The sequence below is a fragment of the Fukomys damarensis genome, unplaced genomic scaffold (assembly GCF_012274545.1).
Source record: "Fukomys damarensis isolate Sample0158 unplaced genomic scaffold, DMR_v1.0_HiC HiC_scaffold_25, whole genome shotgun sequence".
NCBI classification, from domain to species: Eukaryota; Metazoa; Chordata; class Mammalia; order Rodentia; family Bathyergidae; genus Fukomys; species Fukomys damarensis.
The window spans coordinates 15,706,217-15,723,370 of NW_022900937.1; the positions used below are offsets into that span (position 1 = coordinate 15,706,217).

Here is a 17,154-nt window from a genome sequence, read left to right on the forward strand (position 1 = left end):
ACAAACCCAAAAAAAAAAAAAAAAAAAAAAAAAAAAAAAAAAAGCAATATCTGGTCATCCTGTGTTTAAATAGCTGGACTGATAAGTGGTTAAAATTTAAACATAGGTTATACATTAGATAACAGTTGAGCATGAATGTTAAATTTCTTGAATTTAATAATTTCTCTGTTGTTATGTAAAAGAATGACCTTGCTATTAAGAAATAAATACTGATCTACCCTACATAATTATGGATATAATATCAGCAACTCAAAGATTTCAAAGATTTCAAATTAAAAGGATGGACACAGCAAATTTGGTTGAGTACAGGAGAGTTCTCTGAATAACTCTTATGATTCTTCTATAAAGCTTTAAATTATTTCAAGTTAAAAATATTTTTAGAAAGATGCCTACTATGAAACATTCAAATAATACCAAAAACATATTTTTAATACGTTAAAATTACCATTTAACCAACTATCCTAAGAAAATGATTACTAGTACTTTTTGGTTTGCTTATTTTTAGTCTATTTCACGTTTATATAAAACTGTATGTTCTAATTTTAGCCTTTCTTTCAGACTTAGAAATGTTTCCTACATTTTTATAAATCACATGTACATGAAATTTAAGTCATAAGATATTCTACTGAGCACATATACCATACTTTACTGAACCACTCCTCTATTCTTAGGCATTTCCAATATTTCTAATTTTTATTATAAGTAATGTAAATATTTTTATGCATAAAATTCGGTCTAGGTCTATAATATACACTAGGAGTATGAGGACATTTTACGGCCCCTGTTTATAAGCTGTCAAGTAGCATCCTTATTTTAAAGTCTTAAAACATGACAAATTTGATTTATCTTTTTTTCTTTTGGTACTAGGGACTAAACTCAGGACCTTGTGCTTTCAAGGCAGGCAGCAGAACCACTGAGCTAATTCCCCAGTCCTAAATTTGATTTAAACTATATTTTAAACAAACAATAATGTATAATTTCAATGAAAAAATGATTAGTATTTTATTTCTTTTTTGTTTTGATACTGGGGATCAAACTTAGGTTCTTGCGCTTGTGAGGCAGGCGGTGGCACCACTGAGTTAAATCCCTGGCCCTCTATTTGATTTCTTTTTCCATAAGATAATTCACTTCTGATTCAGCCTTAATCACATAAGGAAACCACTGCTTTAATATAGCAAACAGGCGGCTTAGAACTTTGGAAAAGATTTTTAGTCATTAACAAATGCACAGAGCATACCATTTTTCCTGTCCAATTTGTAGCCACTACCTCCTATAAATACCAAACATCATATCCAACTTACATTCCTAAACCAGAATGAAAAAAAATTCTATAGGAACAATTATCAGACTTAGTCAACAGCCTTTTCCTGTGGGTAGTACATAATACCAGACTTATACAGGAGAAAAAGAATATACAAATCCAGCCCTGCAAAGGTATAGGAGACAACACGAAATGATATATAAACAATTCAAGGTAAAGCCACAGTATATTCCAGTCCTAAAAGTGCTCAGCAAAACAGGAGTGCGCAGCTATAATCAATCACATGGTTAGATGGGATTATCTTAGCAAGGCTTCCTAGAACAGCCAAGTCTTAAAGAAGTCAGAGCAATAAAAAGAACAATCAGGAGATAAGTGTACCATGTAAAATGGCAAAGATGCACACTGATAAGAGTGGTACTGATTAGTGGTACATGAGCCAATGATGAAACTCCAAAGAGGTTTAATACAAAGAGGTTATTCCAGCAATAAGATGCTGAAAGGAAACCAGCAACAATGACAACAGCTATACCGCTGTTTTAGTATTAGATCAATCATGACCAGGCTGGATCTAAAATAGCTACTGATAGGGGGGAAAAAAAAAAGGATGGATTTCAGAAACAACAGAGAGAAGGAATTAATGGCACCCTCATACATACAAAGCCACGGGGCTCACTGTCTTCTCTCCTACTAACTAGCCTATTTTTAGTACCAACTGAATTATCATAAGAGTGCATCTGGATAAGGTGAATACCTTGTTCATTATTCTCTTTAAATTTTTGACTACTTTTATCTACTCATTCTTCTTTATTAATATGAGAAAGTCTGGTAAAATGCTAACATAAATCTCTTTGTAATTCTCAATTACATGTCATTGGGCCCCATAACATTTCAGAAGACCTGACATGTTTTTCTCTCTGGGGAAACAGGAGGGTTTACAGTTTAATTTATACCTTAAGTTTTTAAATGTCAAAATACTTGATATGAGGAGATACTCTTTTATTCTTTTTTTTTACTACAATGAAAAAGCAACTTACTGTATAAAATCCTAAATTTCTTAAGAGGGTCTTCATCAAAATCTCAGCCAGATGGGTGTCCGGATGGCAGCTCTGAGTGCCATAAGGCTGATCTGACAGGTTTCCATAGCCAGGACACACAGAAGAGAGGTCAGCAGCATCAGAGGGCGAGCTATAGCCAAGCAGGGAGGCTACATGAGTGTGATCTTGCAAACTTGTCAGAATGATGTCCAGCTGCATTCTCTAAAGAACAATGAAACACGAATACACAATTAGCATTTAACATGAGATTAAAAAAAAAGGATCCTAGGAAAATATTATACTAATGATGCTAACTAATTATATAATAGCCTGATAAGCAATAATCTTCAGGAACTGTATAAGAAAAACTATCCAATTAATACTATTTAGAGAAATATAACTCAGTGGTTTTGATTGTATCTTCTTATAAAAGCTAAAATGGCATATTGTGCATAATAATTTAAGCATTATAAATAGGAACAGGAAATGCCAACCGACAAATTATACTATGTTAAAGAATTACCAATGACAAATACTTATTTAAATGTTTAAAATAATTCATTTGAATTTAAACTAATGCAAAATATTCATTGGAAAGTATCTGTGGATGTTATACTTTAAGTACCACTTTCCCCTTCAAGTCTGTATCTCGAAAACTGATTCTTCTATTTAGTTTAGCAAAATATACCTATTTTAATATACTTAAAATACGAGAAATGAAAAAAATAAGTATTCATATCCTCACATACTTTTCCTTAATGGTTATCTTTTGCTTTTTAGATAAACAATTAACAAAAAAAAAACCAATTAACAAAGTTCTGTAAGTGGAATCTACAGTAGCAGCACATACCTTTGATTTTTACTCAACAAACTACAAATAAAGCAAAGGGTCTCTGGTTTAACACAGTAATCAACACTGGAGAAACTAGCTCTTAATTTAGTAATTATCCCCAAGTAATTTAATTTATTATTATTTGCTTTACCTGCAGTCACATCTGCAATTCTTCTAATATATAACATTAAATAACTAGATCCATCAAGCAGTACCTCATGAACACATGGCAGCTGATCAGCTTTATTTCCCTCTCATGCCAATGTTTTATGATAAAATTAGGTTACTTAAATGTCACACAAAGGGTTACCTGTCCTTTAGATAAGCTTTCCCATCTATCAGGTCCTTGGGGTAAAAGAGAATGAAGTAACTCCATCCGTTCTCGTAATGGAGGTAATAGCATGGTTGCTCCAACTGACAGAGTTTCAATTACCACCTAATATCAAAGAAGAACAGAGCATTGATTGGCCGGTTAACTTTTAAATAAAAATGCTTGAAAAGTGAATCTACTATCAGGATCATGGAAATCTAAAGAAGTTGAAATGTGCAAAAAGAAACCATGCAAATCCATCTTTAGGTATCTTTAAGAAGCCAAGAAGACAAATTCTGGATTTGTTACTACATAGTTAATTATCACCCAACAAATATTTAAGGTTGAGTTTACAGTGCTGGCTATAGAAAGAACTATGCAAAGTGATACAGAAATAACTAAGACAAAGGTTCTACTTTCATGACAATATGGTCTGATGGGAGGGAGACTGAGCAAGTAATCATAATTGTGCAAAGACTCATATAAGTTATACAGAAGTGAGAATCTGCATGAAAGACAAATAGCATGGCCCACAGACTCCCAGAAGGTCTCTCTGAAGATTAGGCATTGAAGAATTAAAGAGTTAGCAACCTTAGCTAGATAAAGGTCCAGGTAGAGGGAACGGCATAAGGAATCGCTAGCTACACTATCATTTCTCTGGGTCATGACTTCTTTATTAGTGAAATCAGAGTGTTGGTCTCCATATAACATGCTTTACCCTCAGAAATTCATCTTGTGGCAAAAAAGATGCACATGTTTGTAAATGAAATGTTTATAACTATAATACAATGTGACACAATGACAACATACAGGAGAGACGCCCAATCTAGTGAGAGTCAAGGATTGAAAGATTTCTCAGAGGTGGCATCTGACCTTTCTCATAAAAGGATGAATTATCCAAAATACTCACTCCCATGAAGATAATAAGAGAATGAACATTCAATGAAGTTGTACAGCTGAATACATCACATTGCTCAAATTTCAGGGAAGGATGTGACTTGAGCTACAGACTCACAGCCCTATTCTTGTACCTCTTGGATTTCATCAGGAACAGTTGAGTCCATCAGCCGGAAGAGGAGATTTCGAAGTGGACCCGCCTGCCTCCCAAGAATACTGGTAGCTACACCTCCTGCCAGTGCGAGAGCAAGGTGATTCGAAAGCAGCTTCAGGCACAGCTTGAGGAAATTGTGATGTTCCCTGAAACCAAATATACTACTGTTAATCCCCAGAACATACAAGTACATGGGCCATCCATTCTGGGTAACACTCTTCATTAAAAACGTTGTCACAGAAACTAATATATTCTGTAAATAATGAAAAAATAATAATATAAGACTACAAGAGTAAGAAGCAATTTAAATATGTTCAAGGACCATTTTCATCTTCAGAATTAAGGATTATTTTAATTTTACATCATTGCCTTTTCTCTTTTACTTTCCTTTTTAGTTTTATTTTAGGATTCCCTATTTTTAATGTTCATATAGAGATTTCTTTAACTGAAATACCGAATAGTTTCTCTGGTGCGAAAAACTATAATAGTACACAGGATCCTAATGAGATAATTAATAATGTGAAATAGGAAGTAAAGAGCTAAAGGTGTAGGGAAAGTGGGAAGGGTGGGGGAAAGGTAATAAGGGAGAGGGAAAAAATATGAGAAAATGAAAAAATGGAAATAAAGTGTTTGTAAATGGGGAAGGGAGGAGGGGGTGAAAGGAGGGCAGGGACAAGGGGAAAAAAATGAGAATCAAGACCTATCATGTAAAGGTACAGGATCCCAATAATGAATGTAATTGTATTGTATACCTAGATTGTACCAATAAACTCAATAAAAATTAAAAAAAAAAAAACATTGTCAAGTCATGATTGACTATAATTTCTAAAACATGACTTGTGAAACTATAGATAATATTTTAAAACATAGACGTTATTTTAAGAATAAAAATTTAGGGCCAGGGATTTAGCTTAGCAGTTCGGTAGCCTGCCTTGCAAGCGCAAGGACCTGAGTTCAATCCCCGGTACCAAAAACAACAAAAAAAATTTAGCTCTGTTCTAGAATCTAAAAAAGTTTAAGAAATTTGGAGAAAAGCTAGAAAGAATAGTAAGTTAAATGTCAAAAAGAATAATTCATATGCATGCCCACGCAAACACACAAAATGCATATACTTTTCTGTATAACATACCTTGATGATGGGAAAGGCAGTGGGGGAATCTCACTGTTTATTTTATCACAATATCTCTCAAGAAAAGAACGCAAGTGTGAGAAGGTACTCTCTTCAAGATCTACACAGTAAGGTCGGTGCCATGCAACAACTTGTCTAGGGAAAGCATAAGAAAATCAGCCCACACACAACTACAAATCTCTGAAGTACCTCAACCATTCCTTAAAATTCAAACTCCTTTTTTGAATTAAAAAACTCACTACCTAATTACTTTAAAAGACATGGTTATCACTTTAGAAAAAAGCTAAATTTCTGCCCAAAAAATGCTTCTTTAATTTAAAAGTATGATCACAATTTTTCCACATAAATACTAGATAAAGAGTAGTGAGCTTAATAATTGTTTTAAATCAATGAAGCCTAATTCTGATTGTAATTGTTTATTTTCCTCTTGCTATAGACATTTAATTTTTTTGCGGGGGATACCAGGGATAGAACTCAGGACTTTGTGCTTGCGAGGCAGACAGTGGAACCACTGAGCTAAATCCCTGGCACCTAGACATTTAATTTTTAAAACCCTTATCTAAACATAAAGAACAAATTAACAATGTTTAGCAGACAATTAAGAAAATCTCTTAGCCAGGCATGGCGGCACATGCCTTTAATCTCAGCACTTGGGAGGCTGAGACAGGAGGACTGCTATAAGTTCAAGACCAGCCTGGGCTACATAGTGAGTTCCAAGTCAGTCTCAACTCATAGTGAGACCCTGTCTCAAAAAAACCAAAAAAAAAAAAAAAGAAGAAAATCTCTGAAATACAGGCTGAAACTTCTTGCCTAAGAATCATATCAATGTTCAAATGAAAAGGAATCTAGATATCATCCTATGACAGTGAAAAATAATAGAAATGTTCAGAAAGACATTTTATAAACAAAGTCCAGCTATTTTTGTTTTCATTGGAGTTTCTATGCCTATTAAAAGAGAGGTGCGCTTACCTGTCCCGAGGGAGAGCAGTCCATGCCAGACTATGTGAGGTTCCTGCTGAGATCTGCTGAATAGCTATGCCATCTAAGCCACTCACTTTCTTTGGTTTAGTAATAGGACCAGTGGAATTTCCTTGGCCACACTGTCCCATCGAGTTATTGCCCCAGGCATAAACTTCATTATCTGAAAACAAAAAATACAAAAGACAAATTTAAAGGTAATATATGTAAGAAAGATAATAGCTAATGCCATATTTTTAAAGACAAATGACTTTACCATGAGAAAGAGCCAAACAATGACTGTCTCCAATAGAAATATCAACGATTCGAGTGGCAGCCAGTTCTTCAATAAGCTTGGGTCTCAAAGCGGTGGCCTCTGAAGAACCACAACCCAAACAAGCCCCACAGCCCCAAGCATAGACCTAAAACAACAAAGATATAATACACATAAGTTCCTGAGATGATCAGGCTATCAACTTAAATTGTTTAGGAACATCGCCTAGTAAACAAGATTGAAATTTGGTTCTAAATAACAACTTTCTGATGTTAAAATAATTTATGGTTTTGATATTTTAAAGATGGTGATTTATTGTGCTGTGTTTTGCCTGTTTCTCACTGATATTCTGGTTTGTGCTGTTTTTAAATATTCACTGTAAAGGTGGATAAGGAGCTGAGCTGAAAAGTAAACTTGGTCACAGAAAAACTGAAAAATCTTCTGGGAGATTCTACTAAAGCCACTACTAACTGGCTGACATTTTGCTACATTTGCCTTATCTTAGCAGCTCTAAAAATTTTTTTTTCTGTGCAATCTTTATTTAAAGGGGGTTAGATTTTCTTACTTTCCATTATTTTTATGAGTACATGTTTGGAGTTCATAATAATGATATTCCTTGTGTGGAGTCGGCACATGTACATAATACAAAAACTTCTCCTTTACAAGTTTCTCATTTTGTAACATGAGATCAAGACTAAAACATTCTGTGTTCATATAAAATAGGTTATATATATCACAAAACTAATTTTTTTTTTTTTTTTTTGGTTTTGTTTTGTTTTTGAGACAGAGTCTCACTATATAGTTGAGACTGACCTGGAACTCACTATGTAGCACAGGCTGGTCTTGAACTCACAGTGATCCTCCTGTCTCGGCCTCCAGAGTGCTGGGATTACAGGTGGGCGCCACCACACCCGGCTATAAAACTGATTTTTAGGATGTTTAAAAACAGCCTGGTCAAGATAGTTCACCTTGAATATCTTTAATTTTTACTAATACCAAAATAACTTACTGTCTGATTCAAGATTGTTGGGGAGAGTGTTGCATGAGACAAAAGGGTGAGGCTTGCCAATTTGGCAACTCAAAACGTGTTCAGGGTGGTATGGCCATAGACCAAAAGGAACAAAATCAAAACAAACAGCAAACTGAGTTTTTTTTTTTCTTTCAGTGGGATTTGTTAAGATCATAAAGATGCTTATCTTGATACCATCAAGGTTGGGTTGTTTGGGGGGCCTTTTGGAGGGATTTCCAATTGCTTTAAGAAAGACCGCTGCTGAGAGTTTAAATATCTTCAACAAAACAGAAAAGAAATTCCTATACTAGTTTCCATTAAGACAAGTACAGAATACAACAAATAAAATTCCTGTACAGGAAAGGCCTATTTTAGAACAGATTAAGAACTAAAGACAAGGGAACTGGGCATGGTGGTGCCTGCCTGCCTTGCCATGGACTATTCTCCTCTACCAGCCAACTATGAACTGAAACTTCTACTGTGAGCTAAAATAAACTTTTCCTCCTTTAACTTGTGGGTTTCAACTATTTTGTCACAGCAAGGAAAAAGTAAGACAAATATAATAAAGTCCTGTCACTCAGAAAGGTCTTCAACCTGAAATTCTCTTATGTAGTGTTCCTGCAGTTTCGCATTAGGAAGAATACTTGTCTTAGCTAAGCATGGTAGTAGTGCATTACTGAAAACCCAATTTAAAAAGGGCTGGGGAGTAGTTCCGTGTAGAAGCTTTGGATTCAAATCCCACTACCAAAAAAAAAAAATTCTTTCATTTAGGAATCAGATTACATTGTTTAAAAAAAAAAATACAAGTAAAAAGGGGGGGTCAGTCTAGGAATTGAACACAAGGCCTCATGCGTATTAGCCAAGTAACTCTACAATCCATTCCTTTTAATTTAATTTTGAGATAGAGTCTCAAGAAGTTGCCAGGCTAGAGCCGGGGATTTAGTTCAGTGGTTCCACTGCCTGTCTTGCAAGCTCAAGGTCCCGAGTTCAATCCCTGGTACAAAAAAAAAAAGTCACCAGACTGGCATTGTGATCCTCCTGCCTCGGTCTCTTGTGTAGCTGGAACTATAGGCCTGAGCCTACCATGCCAAGCTCATGTCCCATTTATTAACCCAGCAGTGATACTTAGTATGGTGGGAAGTTGGCAATGAAGAGGGCTGAGGGAACTGAGGAAGACTGAGGGAAAAGCAAATGCTGATCTTCACCTCATGCTCAACAAGTTTAATTGTAAACAAAATGGTTCATCATTCAAAAGCGTTTCTTGCTCTCATTTTCATTTTTTAAAAATACACACTTGATTTAATATAACAATGTACTCAAGATACAACTATTCCATATAGCAAATAAATTATGAGTTACCTTGGAATTCAACAAGTTTATTATTTATTATTTACCACCAACCAACGGTCAAATAGTATTTGATAGTTTCCAGAAATTTCAATTCAAATAATCATCTTGTGTGATCTTGTGCAGCAAAGCAGAAATTATTTCCCCTCTCATGAAAAGAAACCCTTCATAGCCAAGTGAGGTCTATGATTTACCTGTGGCTATACAACAAATAAGAAAAGGTCTTTGACTTTAATTCATGGATTCTTACTATAACAGAAGAATGTAAAAGAAAAACTGAATAAAGTAATTAAATACAAGGCAATGAATAGTTTGAAGTAGATTTTTTTAGGATACAAGGCATTCCAGGCTCTCAAAAATGATATGTCAATTTCAGCTCTGCTGGTCATCTGCCCTGTGATTATTAAGAAAACATTTTTAAGGGCCAGGGATTTAGCTCAGTGGTGCCAACGCCTGCCTTGCAAGCTAAAGGACCCGAGTTTGATCCCCGGTACCAAAAAAAAAAAAAATAATAATAATAATAATAAAGAAAACATTTTTATCCCTCTGCCTGATACATAACAGGCTCCTCTTTGGAGAGGGTAAGCGATGGGCTCACATTTTCACTGCCATCACTGATGGAGGATGCTGACAGTTGTTACCTTTCCCGGTCCCTCTTTATCACAAATAGAAGAGTCAATATACACGTGTAAAAATTCAGATACTTTAAAGACAACATTTAATTATGACTAACCTAACTCTAACCCAGTTCCTCAGAAATACCTAACCTCCCCAGATTATTTACACATGGAAGTGTTTTACCTTTTTTTTTTTTTTTTAATCGCCATCCTACAGTTTTAGTTCACATCACTGGTTCCATCAAGGACTAGTGCTGCTTTTCTCCCCTATCTGTGATTTTTGGGAAAGATTTAAGGAATGCTGAGTGTTAAGTGATTTTATAAAGTTAGCTTAATAGAAAGAACAGGGGAAGTGCGAGGTTCTGAGTATGATCTCTGGTATTGTGTGGGGGGATACTCCACAGAAAGGACAAGGAACTAAGGGTATAGCCTAGCAAGTAGGAGGCCTTGGGCTCAATCTTCAGAGGTGGAAATAAAGGGCGCGGGGGTGGGGGATGGGGTTAAGGCCAGGTCCGAAAACCTGATTCCTTCTCAATACTCCAAATAGGAAAAAATACTTCATATTTCAGTATGCTGCCTGAAAACATATTTTTTTTCTTTTCAAAATTTAAATACAATTACTACTTTTATTCATCAAGACCTTTAAACAACCATAGCTCCTTTACAGTCATCCCTTACTCCTACCTGCCCTGTTGATGTCAAAGCAAGGGAAGACTGGCTCCCAGCACAAACTTTGCGAATGAACATCCCTTGTAAAGCTTCAATAACTTTAGGTTTATACACTCTGTTGGTGTCACCATGGCCAAGTTTGCCTATAAAAACAAACACATTCAAGTTAAACATTTTACTTGTTCTGAGAACTTGAATTCTTTTGGTAAGTACTAAAGTTGAAGAAGTGTCTAATCTCATCACTTATCTGACGGATGTGGAAAGCTGTACATTTCTGACAACAAAAGACATTAACAAATGAACATTTTTGTTACAAGACAGTTACTAACAAACAAACAGCTTTTTGTATCACAACCTCAAGCAATTAAAATCATTCTAAAAAGGTGTAGAAAAGTATTTTTCTTTCTCCTCCTTTTATGACCTTATTTTTAACTTCAACAATACACAGGTTCATGCTGGGTGTGGTTCACTCGCATAATTTCAGTACTTGAAAGGCTGAGGCAGGAGGATCTCCACAAGTCCAAGGCCAGCCCAGACTACACAGTGAGTCCAAAGTCAGCCTGAACTACTCAGCAAGACCCTGTCTCAAAAACAAACAAACAAACAAACAAAAAACCAAGAACAAAAACACAATACATAGGTTCTAGGGGCTGGGGATTCAGCTCAGTGGTTTGGCACCTGCCTCACCAGCACAAGGACCCAAGTTCAATCCCCGGTACCAAAAAAAACAAAAAACAAAAAACAAAACAAAACAAAAAACCCCAAAAAGAACATAGGTTCTAGACAAGAATATATATTTGTGCAATTTTTTAAAACTATGAATTATTTTTTGATACAAACTTTTAAAAATTATTTTTATGTATGTGTGTGTTTGTGTGCGTGGTACTAGGGATTGAGCCCAAGGCTTCTGCGATAAGCTACATTCCCAGCTCTTTTATCTTAATCTTATTTGTTATTTTGAAACAAGGTCTCATGAAAATCTCCAAATTGCCCAAACTGAGCTCAAATTTGCAATTTTCCTGCCTCAACCTCCCAAAGGGCTGTGATTACAGAAAAGAGCCACCATATCCAGTTAAATTATCCTACTTCTAATATCTACACTGAGATACAAACATATTGCAGGTAGTGGTGACTAAGGGCAAAAAGTTAGTCATTCATTGCAATGTTGTTTTTAATACTGAAAAAAATAGCAATGATCTGGGTACTCAACAATTGGAAACTGGTTTTATAAATCATACTGCAGATATATGAAAACACTAAACCTTTTTAAAAACTATTATGTAGTCATGTTAGTTGATACAAAAATACTGCTATATAAAATCTAGCAGATTATAAAATATCTATGGAAATACACAGGTCTACTTCAGTTTTTAAAGACATCCCATGTAGAGATACATGTAAATATTTGTGTTTAATATAGAGAGAGACATACATACACACACACACACACACACCCCGAATGTTAACAATAGTTAAAAAAACAAAACAGTTTAATTTTTATTACTGTTCATCTGTATTTTGAGTTTTTCTAAACAATAAATATATAATAAAAAATAAATTTTTTAAAATGTCAAGAAAAAAGGCCAAAAAAAAAAGCCAAAGCTACCAATAAAAATTTTTTTACATACCATTATCTCCTCCTCCAAAAGACCATACAGTTCTTCCATCTTTAGATAAAGCAATAGTATGTGAACTGCCACAAGAAACCTCTCCAACGTTGCTAATATCTTTTACTAATGTTGGAATGTTACGGCTATTACTGTCACCATGACCTTGGATAAAAAACACAACACAGAAGCAGTGTTAACTCCTTTTCTCTAGGCAATCACTGCACAAGTGGAATAAACATTACAAGCTATTTTAAAGTGCAATTAAATATGAAAAATGGAATCATTCCTAATATCCTCTCAATCAGTCTTCCAGGTTACTCCCAAACTGGGGCATCCAGACACTTCAGGGAACCATCTGAAACTCTATTTATGGTCCTGGAATCATCCTTACCTTATTCTGTCTTGTCTCATGCTTGTGTCCACTTGTTTCCATGACCCAGTAGATTATAAACATCAAGATCATGATGGTTTATTTCTTATTCCTGAAGCCTACAGTGGCTGGCTATTAATAGACTCTAGCTAAAAACTTACTAGATTTAATTACATTTTACATAACAGTATCAGAATCTAGGCATTATCTATGTAAAACTATCTTCCACTAAGCTGAAGACTAACAAAATAAATGACCTTTATATCTATTCTCACTGCGTCTCAGTAACTCTAATCATATTTATTTTCTGTGAGAATAATTTCAATTTTTTAAAAAAACTTACCTAATCTTCCAAAATCTCCTTCACCCCATGTATATAATTCACCATCCTCTGTGACAGCAGCACTGTGCCTGTATCCAGCTGACACACAAACAACTACCTGCATTGCACACAGGGAAGCTGATAAACAAACATGCTAAAACACACATCTGTACAAAGACATCAGATATTAATATTCATAACTCAATCAGGAAGTGCCATGGTATGGAAGCTATGCTCAGAACAAGGCATAGGTGACTGGCTAGGAAGTGCCTATGTGCTGCTAGCCAAGATATGAACCCCTGGCTTCAACCTAAAGGACAGAACTTTTCTCAGTTCACTTAAAAGCAGTCCAAGAGCTGGCAGGGTCTCTGAAGACATTAACTACCTGCAGAAGTCCCGTGTATCCTTTGGGCCAGGAACTTAGCTCAGTGGCTCCTCCACCTGCTTCACAAGTGCAAGGTTTCGAGTTTGATATCCCCCACCCACAAAAAAAGCTTTGATTGGTATTTCTGCAGGTAGTTTGTTTGTTTTTTGGTACTGGGATCACACTTGGGACCCTGCATTTGTGAGGCAGGTGGCAGCACCACTGAGCTAAATACCTGGCCCTCAATCAAATCTTTTTTTTTTTTTTTTTTTTTTTTTGGTGGTACCAGGGATCAAACTCAGGCCCTTCTGCTTACAAGGCAGGCGGCAGAACCGCTGAGCCAAATCCCTGACCTATCAAATCTTGACTCACAGTAGGAAAGAGTTCAATACCTACAGAACAAAAACAACCCCCCTCAACACTAAGGACTGAGCCCAAGGGTGTTCTACCACTGAGCCACATCCTCAGCCCTTTTAATGCTTTGAGACAGGCTCTCACTAAGTTGCCTAGGCTGGCCTGGAACTTGTGACCCTACTGTCTCAGCTTACCAAGTAGTTGGAATCACAGGTACACTCCACAGCACCTGGCCAATAATTTTTTATATATAAGGTTAGTAAAAACCTCTAGCTCTGGCTGCAAGAAAAACTCATTATAGCTGGGTGTGGTGGCACATGCAAGTAATCTCAAGCACTTGCAGAGGCTGAGGGAAAAGGATCACGGTGAGTTTGAGGCTACTCTGGGCTACACAGTGAGACCCTGTCTCAAAACAAAACAAAACAGAAAAAGAAAAGGAAAAAATTCATTATATAATAAGGATAACTCTAAAAAAAACCTCAAAAGTAATATATAGGCTTCTATTAATTAAATTCTTGATAGTATCACCTTAACCTCAAGTAGCTATACAATTAATGAGTAGAATCAGGGGGAAAAAGACATATAGTGTACCAATATAAGGCAAACATCACTCACACCATCTAATACTGATCAAAATTACAGGCAATCAGAAAAAGATATGAAAAAAACAAATGCACTAACAGCTCCACATCTATTTAATCTCCAAAAACTGGAGCATACTGTAGGAAAATGAAATATGAGACTCAATTAAAAATATTCAGCATCCAATACATTTAAATACTATGCTAAAAACTTTTGAAATTTTGATCTGTGAATTACGTTTTTCCTTTACCATACTTGAACTATGTCATTTGTTTTGTGGTACTGGCCATTGAATCCAGAGCGTCACACAGGATAAACACCGGAACTATACCGAGTCCTCTATTTTCAATTTTTTTTTTTTTTTTTAGACAAAGTCTGAGCTGCTCAGGCTGGCCTAATGCCTAGAATCCTCCTGCTTCTGCCTCCCACTAGCTGGGATTACAGGCATACACCACCACACCCCACACTGTTGTTTTTAATTGGTAATATTTCCAATATAAAAATGGGGCAAAGGAATATAACTACCAAATTAAGGAAGAAAGTACTACACCAAGAAAATACAATTTCAAATAATTTATATGAAGTTCCTTAGAGCCTAATTTCAACATGTTATCAAGTATCCTTTGATATTTTCAAAGTGGACTCTTCCTAGGCCCATTGCCTTGGGGTTTATATACTGCAAACTATGAGAGTAAAATTCATTTGATACCCAACCAGGTCAGAAAACCTCTCATGAAGAAAAAGTGTGCCACTTGTAATATGGTACAAAATTTAAAAATAGACTTTACAATATTATGAAGTTTTTCCCCCTCTGTACTGAGCTCTAAATCCAAGAATTTTCTACACATGGAAATAAGATTTCACAAAGATTTTTATGTAAAGAAATACAGAAAGAATAGAATCTTACCATGAACGAACCTATAAACTGCATATAAGTTCACCTGTTTTCTTTAAAAAGTTACGTTAACACTAAAATAGATATATTTATTTTTATATTACACACACACACACACACACACACACACACACACATAGGATTTAGGTTGTTTCTAATGGTAACATTTATGTGGGATGCTAGGCAATTAACCATTTGAAATGCTGACTCAGGTCTATTAAAATGCCACCTCCTACAAGAGAATCCTGATCTCTAATATTATGCTTAGCCTAAGTTAGTCTCTATTACATTACTTAATTCTTGTTTATAGTTATCTGAAATTATTTTATATATTTGTATTTATCCTGAAGATTAAAGCTCTATGAGAATAGGTATCTAAAGCCTAAAAACACTGCCTTACATTTGTGAAGTACTAAATATTGGTTGAATGAATGACTCCCAGGTTCCTTATCAGTGACATGGGGAAAAATACGTCACAAGAATAGGAATTATCCTTATGAGAATATAAAAATTAAAACTGACCCAGTGCAGTAATGTGCACCTGGAGTCCAAATACTCAGGAGGCTGAGGCAGGAGGACCACTTGAACACAAGAGCTCATGGCTAGTCTGGGCAACAGAGCAAGACACCATCTCAGAAAGAAAAAAAAATTAAAAAGCATCTATAAAGATTAAAACTGAATAATGTATGTGAAAGTGTTCTGTAAACTATAAAGCAGATGTACAAAAATATAAGTTAAAGGGTGAGGGGTAACTTCAGAAATACATAAAAATCTGAAAGATACTATCAATTATAATACAACTGCTATCTAATTACTCTTAAATCTAAAAAGAAAGCACATACCTTTCCCTGAAGAGGCCCCTGAATAAGCTTGGGATATTTCTGTGTTGAACTATTTCCATGTCCCAGTTTCCCATAATCACCATCTCCCCAACTGAAGACTTCTCCTTCTGTGGTGAAAGCTAAAGTGTGACCATCAGAGCCTTTAGAAGATGAAACCTTTTTAATGGACCTGTGAGGCTCAAAGGTTAACTTTTTTAAAGTAGACTGATTATTAGAATCTCCAAGGCCCAGTCTCCCATAGCTGCCTTTACCACAAGCTCTGACAGAACCATCCGTAGAAATAACAAAAGTGCAGTATTGTCCAGCTTCAATCTATAAACGAAGAAAACGATAACATAAAATGCTTCTGTGGATATCAAAGTGTAATATTTAAAATCAGCTTTATCAAAGAAACTCAAGGGTTAGGATTAGGGTTAGCAGAATATGGCATGAATATCCATAAAAAAGAATAAATGAAAAAAACATTAACAGTATTTTCAGGGTTACTTCATTTTTAAGCTCAAATTCACATCCATATTATCCTCCCAGCTTATCTACTATTATGGCCTGTATCTTGATATTCCCGAAAAGCCTCGAGTTTATAGGTAGAGAGCTTCAAAGGTGGCTGGATTAGAGTATGTGATGCTAGGATTAATGATGAGATGCTGGGAGTAAGAGTGTGATGTGAGGATTAAGGGTACTCCACCCTGGGTGTAGGTAGCACACCCCCAAAGGTGGGTAGCCCGGATGGAATAAAAAGGGACTGAAAGTAGTTGTGTCTACTGCTACTGGTGCTTCTTTGCTACTCAGCTGCCTCTCTGCCTTCTGTCCACCACAAACTCTCTCCTCTGCAATGCCCCTCTGCTGTGCCACCCTGCCTTGGGGTCAGTTAACTATAAACTGAAACCTCTACAGATGTGAGCTGAAATAAACCCTGTTTTCTTTAACTTCGGGTTTTGGGTATTTTGTCTCAGCAATGAGAAAAGTACCTAAGACATTTAACAAGTCATGACTGAATGAAATAACAGAGTAAAATGTTTTAGCCTCATTTTATAGTTAAAGAAGGAAAAGAAGTAAAAATTTCTCATAAATTCCTTAGTGTCACTGAGGCAAGAACCATACAAAACATACTCTAAATCCATTTGGAAAAACATATATTTTAACTAATACCATAATAAAATAAAAGTTTTGCTTGAGCTACAAACGCAAAAAAAAAGTAATCATAATAAGAAAATGAAATGCCAATCTAGGAAAAGGAAAATAAAAGCCTTTACTTATCATTTATTTACCATATGTGCTGAATATAATAGTAAACTCTGTTGTGATTAATAAGGTTTTTGAAGAAT

General features: G+C 35.5%; 1 protein-coding gene across 1 annotated transcript in view; it reads right to left on the reverse strand.

Moving 5' to 3' along the window:
* The window catches only part of Herc1 (HECT and RLD domain containing E3 ubiquitin protein ligase family member 1), a 140,416-nt gene that overhangs the window by 108,261 nt on the left and 15,001 nt on the right, over positions 1 to 17,154 (reverse strand). Inside the window, exons 4-13 of the mRNA XM_010641197.3 lie at positions 15,830 to 16,141; positions 12,814 to 12,910; positions 12,119 to 12,262; positions 10,506 to 10,633; positions 6,852 to 6,996; positions 6,587 to 6,758; positions 5,618 to 5,752; positions 4,469 to 4,634; positions 3,438 to 3,563; positions 2,296 to 2,517 (exon numbers count right to left, since the gene is read on the reverse strand). Coding sequence (XP_010639499.1) covers positions 2,296 to 2,517; positions 3,438 to 3,563; positions 4,469 to 4,634; positions 5,618 to 5,752; positions 6,587 to 6,758; positions 6,852 to 6,996; positions 10,506 to 10,633; positions 12,119 to 12,262; positions 12,814 to 12,910; positions 15,830 to 16,141 — 1,647 coding nt within the window. The remainder of the gene's footprint in view (positions 1 to 2,295; positions 2,518 to 3,437; positions 3,564 to 4,468; positions 4,635 to 5,617; positions 5,753 to 6,586; positions 6,759 to 6,851; positions 6,997 to 10,505; positions 10,634 to 12,118; positions 12,263 to 12,813; positions 12,911 to 15,829; positions 16,142 to 17,154) is intronic.